Here is a 6,000-nt window from a genome sequence, read left to right as displayed (position 1 = left end):
CTGGATCTGTTTTTATCACTTTCTGAATTTGGACGTTGAAAATGAGCTTATCTCAGCCAGCAGAGAGGTCAAATCACAGTAATGCAAACTCAGTCAGAGACATAGATTTTCACTTGCAACTTGCTTTAACATGTTTAACATTGCATGAAATATTGTCTAAAACAAAAAAGAATGATGCATTTTATGGCTGGATCTGTTTTATCACTTTCTGAATTTGGACGTTGAAAATGAGCTTATCTCAGCCAGCAGAGAGGTCAAATCACAGTAATGCAAACTCAGTCAAAGACATAGATTTTCACCTGCAACTTGCTTTAACATGTTTAACAGTGCATGATTTGTTGTCTAAAACAAAAAAGAATGATGCATTTTATGGCTGGATGTGTTTTTATCACTTTCTGAATTGGACGTTGAAAATGAGCTTATCTCAGCCAGCAGAGAGGTCAAATCACAGTAATGCAAACTCAGTCAGAGACACAGATTTTCACTTGCAACTTGCTTTAACATGTTTAACAGTGCATGAATTGTTGTCTAAAACAAAAAAGAATGATGCATTTTATGGCTGGATCTGTTTTATCACTTTCTGAATTGGACGTTGAAAATGAGCTTATCTCAGCCAGCAGAGAGGTCAAATCACAGTAATGCAAACTCAGTCAGAGACATAGATTTTCACTTGCAACTTGCTTTAACATGTTTAACATTGCATGAAATATTGTCTAAAACAAAAAAAAAATGATGCATTTTATGGCTGGATCTGTTTTATCACTTTCTGAATTTGGACGTTGAAAATGAGCTTATCTCAGCCAGCAGAGAGGTCAAATCACAGTAATGCAAACTCAGTCAAAGACATAGATTTTCACCTGCAACTTGCTTTAACATGTTTAACAGTGCATGATTTGTTGTCTAAAACAAAAAAGAATGATGCATTTTATGGCTGGATGTGTTTTTATCACTTTCTGAATTGGACGTTGAAAATGAGCTTATCTCAGCCAGCAGAGAGGTCAAATCACAGTAATGCAAACTCAGTCAGAGACATAGATTTTCACTTGCAACTTGCTTTAACATGTTTAACAGTGCATGAATTGTTGTCTAAAACAAAAAAGAATGATGCATTTTATGGCTGGATCTGTTTTATCACTTTCTGAATTGGACGTTGAAAATGAGCTTATCTCAGCCAGCAGAGAGGTCAAATCACAGTAATGCAAACTCAGTCAGAGACATAGATTTTCACTTGCAACTTGCTTTAACATGTTTAACAGTGCATGAATTGTTGTCTAAAACAAAAAAGAATGATGCATTTTATGGCTGGATCTGTTTTTATCACTTTCTGAATTGGACGTTGAAAATGAGCTTATCTCAGCCAGCAGAGAGGTCAAATCACAGTAATGCAAACTCAGTCAGAGACATAGATTTTCACTTGCAACTTGCTTTAACATGTTTAACAGTGCATGAATTGTTGTCTAAAACAAAAAAGAATGATGCATTTTATGGCTGGATGTGTTTTTATCACTTTCTGAATTGGAACACTTTTTCACTTGGCGCATGCTCGAGTGACGTCACCGGCGTCACTGTCTCCGTTCGGTCACACACTGTGTGCCTGAAGTTTGGACTTGCTATTTACTCGCAATTTAAATCTTAATCATTAAATTCTTCCTCATTCGCTAAGTATTTGTCTCTCCTACTTAGGGTGACCAAACCCTTAATACATTTATACAAACAAAGCTGCTTTAAAAACGGTCTGTCCCTCGAGCATCCGCCTGTTGTTTGTAGCTTTAGCCTGCTAGCGCCGCTGGTCAGCTAAAGCTACCGACCTCTTTAACCATACACTTTTGACTTACTGGCTTTGCTTTTTACCCCGTAAAATGTCGCTTCCGTCTCTGTCCTTGTGTGCAGGAGAAGCATCGATGGAGGCGTTGGAGCTGGAGCTGGAAGAAGTGGAGTCCCAGATCCGCGCGCTGGTGGTAAGACGGTCGCGGCTACGGGAACGGCTTCTAGCCGTACCTAATGCTAAGGCCGTCTCATCACCTAAGGTACGTGGAAATTACAACCACATCATTCCCTCTACCTCAACCCCGCGTCCTTCTCTGTCCAGGCCCAGCGCACCCGGGGCGCGGCTCAGCCAGGCGTCGTTCACGCCGACACCCGGCTACCACGGCGCCTGGGTGCAGCCGCGCAAGGTGCTTCCCAGATCCCGGGGCAGAACGTCTCCGCCTGTGTTCGAGATCTCCACGGAGAACCGCTTCTCCCCTCTCCGCGAGTCGGGTCCCGATGTGGCCATCATCGGTGACTCGATCGTTCGTCACGTCCGTGCCGCCTCCTCAAAAGGTAATAAAGTACGTACTTTCTGCTTTCCTGGTGCCCGTGTGAAAAATATTTCTACACAGATTCCAACCATCCTGGGCGCTGCCGAGAGCCCTGGTGCCGTTGTCCTCCACGTGGGGACAAACGACACCGGGCTCCGGCAGTCGGAGATCCTGAAGAAGGACTTCAGGAGCCTGATCGAGACGGTTCGACGCACCTCGCCCGCCACGCAGATCATCGTTTCTGGGCCGCTTCCTACCTACCGCCGAGGAAATGAAAGGTTCAGTAGACTTTTAGCTTTGAATGAGTGGCTAATAACATGGTGTAAAGAACAGAAATTGCTCTTTGCTAATAACTGGAATCTTTTCTGGGAGCGTCCTAGGCTCTTCCGTCCTGACGGCCTGCACCCCAGTCGAGCCGGAGCTGAACTCCTGTCGGACAACATCTCCAGACTACTTCGCACCATCTGACTAGCAGGTAAAAATTCACAAAATTCACACTATAGCCACCTAGACTCTTGTTCACCCCACTTAAACATCAGTAACGCATATCTGGCGAATCCTATAGAGACTGTGTCTGTTCCTCGTATTATTAGATTAAGAAATAAACGTACTGTGTGCTCCAGGAAAAATCTAGTAAGAATCAAACCAGAAAAACCAGTAGAAAGTGAAAATACAAATTTCGTAAAACTTGGTCTCCTAAACATCAGGTCACTTGCACCTAAAGCACTTATCATTAATGAAATAATAACAGAAAACAATCTTAATGCACTCTGTCTCACTGAAACCTGGCTGAAACAAAATGACTATATTAGCTTAAATGAAGCAACTCCTCCAGGATTCTTATATAAACATGAGGCTCGTCAAACTGGTCGTGGTGGTGGAGTTGCATCAATCTTTAGTGATTTCCTTAATATTAAACAGAGAAACGGACTTATGTTTAGCTCCTTTGAAGTATTATCGCTTAATGTTCAGCTTCCAGATACTATACAAAAACCTATGTTATCTCTCGCTTTAATCACCATATATAGACCCCCAGGACCCTATGTCAAATTTCTAAAAGAATTTTCTGATTTTATTTCTGACTTACTAGTCAAAACTGATAAAATGCTAATTGTAGGTGACTTTAACATCCACATAGATGACGCTAATGATACATTAGGGCTCGCGTTTATGGATTTAATACACTCACTTGGGATAAAGCAAAACGTTGTGGGTCCAACCCATCGCTTAAAGCATACATTAGATCTAATTCTGTCTTATGGAATCGAGGTTATTGACGTAGACATTATACCACAAAGTGATGATATTACAGATCACTACCTCTTACTATATAAGCTATGTTTACCTGAAATCAGCAAACCCGCTCCAATACTCCGCCCTAGTAGAACTATTGTTCCGTCAACTAAAGATGAATTTATAAATAACTTACCTGATCTCTCTCTATTTCGTAATGCACCCGCAAACTCAAATGATCTTGATGTAGTAACCAGCAGTATGGATGCCATCTTTACTAGCACACTAAATACTGTGGCACCCATAAAATTAAAAAAGGCTAGAGAGATTAAAACTATACCATGGTATAATAGTCATACTCGTGCGCTCAAAACAGCAACCCGCGCCCTGGAACGTAAATGGAAAAAAACTAATTTAGAGGTCTTTAGAATTGCGTACAAAGACAGTATGTCCAGCTATAGGAGGGCTCTAAAATCTGCCAGGACCGAGCACCTGCGCAAACTGATAGAAAATAATCATAACAATCCTAGATTTTTATTTAACACCATCTCTAAATTAGCAAATAATCGGTCATCCTTGGAACAAACTACTCCACCGCAAATTAGTAGTGATGACTTCATGAATTTTTTCAGTAATAAAATAGAAGGCTTTAGACAGAAAATAGGAGATGCCAAACTTTCTGCACCGGCTTATACTCCAAATCCTGTAAATATTTCATTAAATCATAATAATAACCTACACTGCTTCAAAATCATAGAACATGAAGAGTTAGTGAAAATTATAAATAGCTCTAAACCAGCTACGTGTATGCTGGACTCAATTCCAACAAAATTACTGAAAGAGCTGCTACCTGCTATAGGAGAACCTCTTCTTAACATTATCAACTCTTCTTTATCTATAGGCCATGTTCCAAACTCTTACAAGCTAGCTGTTATTAAGCCTATTATTAAGAAACCGCAACTAGACACCAACAACTTAGCTAACTATAGGCCTATTTCAAATCTTCCATTTATGTCTAAAATACTAGAAAAAGTTGTTTCCACTCAATTATGCTCTTTTCTGCAGACGAACAATATTTTTGAAGTGTTTCAGTCAGGTTTCAGGGCTCACCACAGTACAGAAACCGCCTTAGTGAAAATAACCAACGATTTACTCTTAGCTGCTGACCGAGGGTGCGTCTCGCTATTAGTTTTACTCGATCTTAGTGCGGCATTTGATACCATTGACCACAATATCCTCATAAATCGCTTAAAGTCTACAGGTGTCCAGGGACAGGCTCTACAATGGTTTAAGTCATACTTAACTGACCGTTACCAGTTTGTAAATCTTAATGGACAGCCTTCACAAATCTGCCCAGTAAAGTATGGGGTGCCTCAAGGATCAGTTTTAGGCCCTTTACTGTTTACAATTTACATGCTACCTATGGGAGACATTATTAGAAGACATGGGATCAGCTTTCACTGCTATGCAGATGATACTCAATTATATATTTCCACTAAACCTGACGAGACGTCTGAACTTTCTAAACTAACTGAGTGTATCAAAGACATCAAAGACTGGATGACCAACAATTTTCTTCTCTTAAACTCAGACAAAACAGAATTATTACTTATTGGGCCTAAATCTTGCACACAGCAGATCTCGCAACTCAATTTACAATTAGAGGGATACAAAGTTAGCTTTAGCTCTACTATAAAAGATCTGGGTGTCATATTAGACAGCAATCTAACTTTTAAAAACCATATATCCCATGTCACAAAAACTGCCTTCTTTCATCTGAGAAATATCGCTAAATTACGAAATATGCTATCCATCTCAGATGCAGAAAAGCTAGTCCATGCTTTTATGACTTCGAGACTGGATTACTGTAATGCTCTATTTGCTGGCTGCCCAGCATCCTCTATTAACAAACTTCAATTAGTGCAAAATGCAGCAGCCAGAGTTCTGACCAGCTCTAGAAAATATGATCATATAACCCCAATTTTATCCTCCTTACACTGGCTGCCTGTTAAATTTCGTATTGAATTTAAAATATTACTTCTCACCTATAAAGCTCTAAATAATCTAGCTCCTGTTTATCTAACCAACCTTCTCTCTCGCTACGAACCAACTCGCTCCTTAAGATCTCAAAATTCAGGGCTTCTGGTAGTACCTAGAATAGCAAAATCAAGTAAAGGAGGTCGAGCCTTCTCTTTCATGGCTCCTACACTCTGGAATAGCCTTCCTGGTAATGTCCGAGGCTCAGACACACTCTCCCAGTTCAAAACTAGATTAAAGACCTATCTGTTTAGTAAAGCATACACTCAGTGCATCACCTAGCAGGTTCCACACTGGCTTCTACATCTTGCTTATATACACTATGAACAGCAGCTACGCTAATTATTCTCTTTATTCTCTATTTTCACCTGGGGATACTCATCCCGAGGTCCTCAGATTAGGCGGAGTCACTGATTGGATCCAAGACCAG

General features: G+C 40.5%; 1 protein-coding gene across 6 annotated transcripts; it reads left to right on the top strand.

Annotated features, from left to right (window-relative positions):
* The first annotated feature begins 1,546 nt into the window (after positions 1-1,546).
* LOC141377907 (uncharacterized) lies at positions 1,547-4,318 on the top strand. 6 transcript variants are annotated; one of them, XR_012391039.1, is made up of 4 exons: positions 1,547-1,733; positions 1,891-1,958; positions 2,090-2,578; positions 2,681-4,318. XR_012391039.1 is itself a non-coding variant. In XM_073923985.1 (3 exons), the coding sequence occupies exons 2-3, from the start codon at positions 1,902-1,904 to the stop codon at positions 2,766-2,768; spliced, it is 765 nt and encodes a 254-aa protein (XP_073780086.1). In that variant the 5' UTR covers positions 1,547-1,733; positions 1,891-1,901; the 3' UTR covers positions 2,769-4,318. The 6 variants fall into 6 exon arrangements, 5 of the variants coding, with proteins under 5 accessions (XP_073780086.1, XP_073780087.1, XP_073780074.1 ...); XM_073923985.1 differs by having other exon boundaries at positions 1,891-2,578; XM_073923986.1 differs by having other exon boundaries at positions 1,547-1,789; positions 1,891-2,578.
* The last annotated feature ends 1,682 nt before the right edge of the window (positions 4,319-6,000 follow it).

Source organism: Danio rerio, chromosome 2 (assembly GCF_049306965.1).
Source record: "Danio rerio strain Tuebingen ecotype United States chromosome 2, GRCz12tu, whole genome shotgun sequence".
NCBI lineage: Eukaryota > Metazoa > Chordata > Actinopteri > Cypriniformes > Danionidae > Danio > Danio rerio.
This window is presented reverse-complemented; position numbering and strand designations above follow the sequence as displayed.

Coding starts and splice junctions, on each gene's coding strand:
- LOC141377907 (XM_073923973.1), top strand. CDS start 1,902: ATGGAGGCGTTGGAGCTGGAGCTGGAAGAAGTGGAGTCCCAGATCCGC.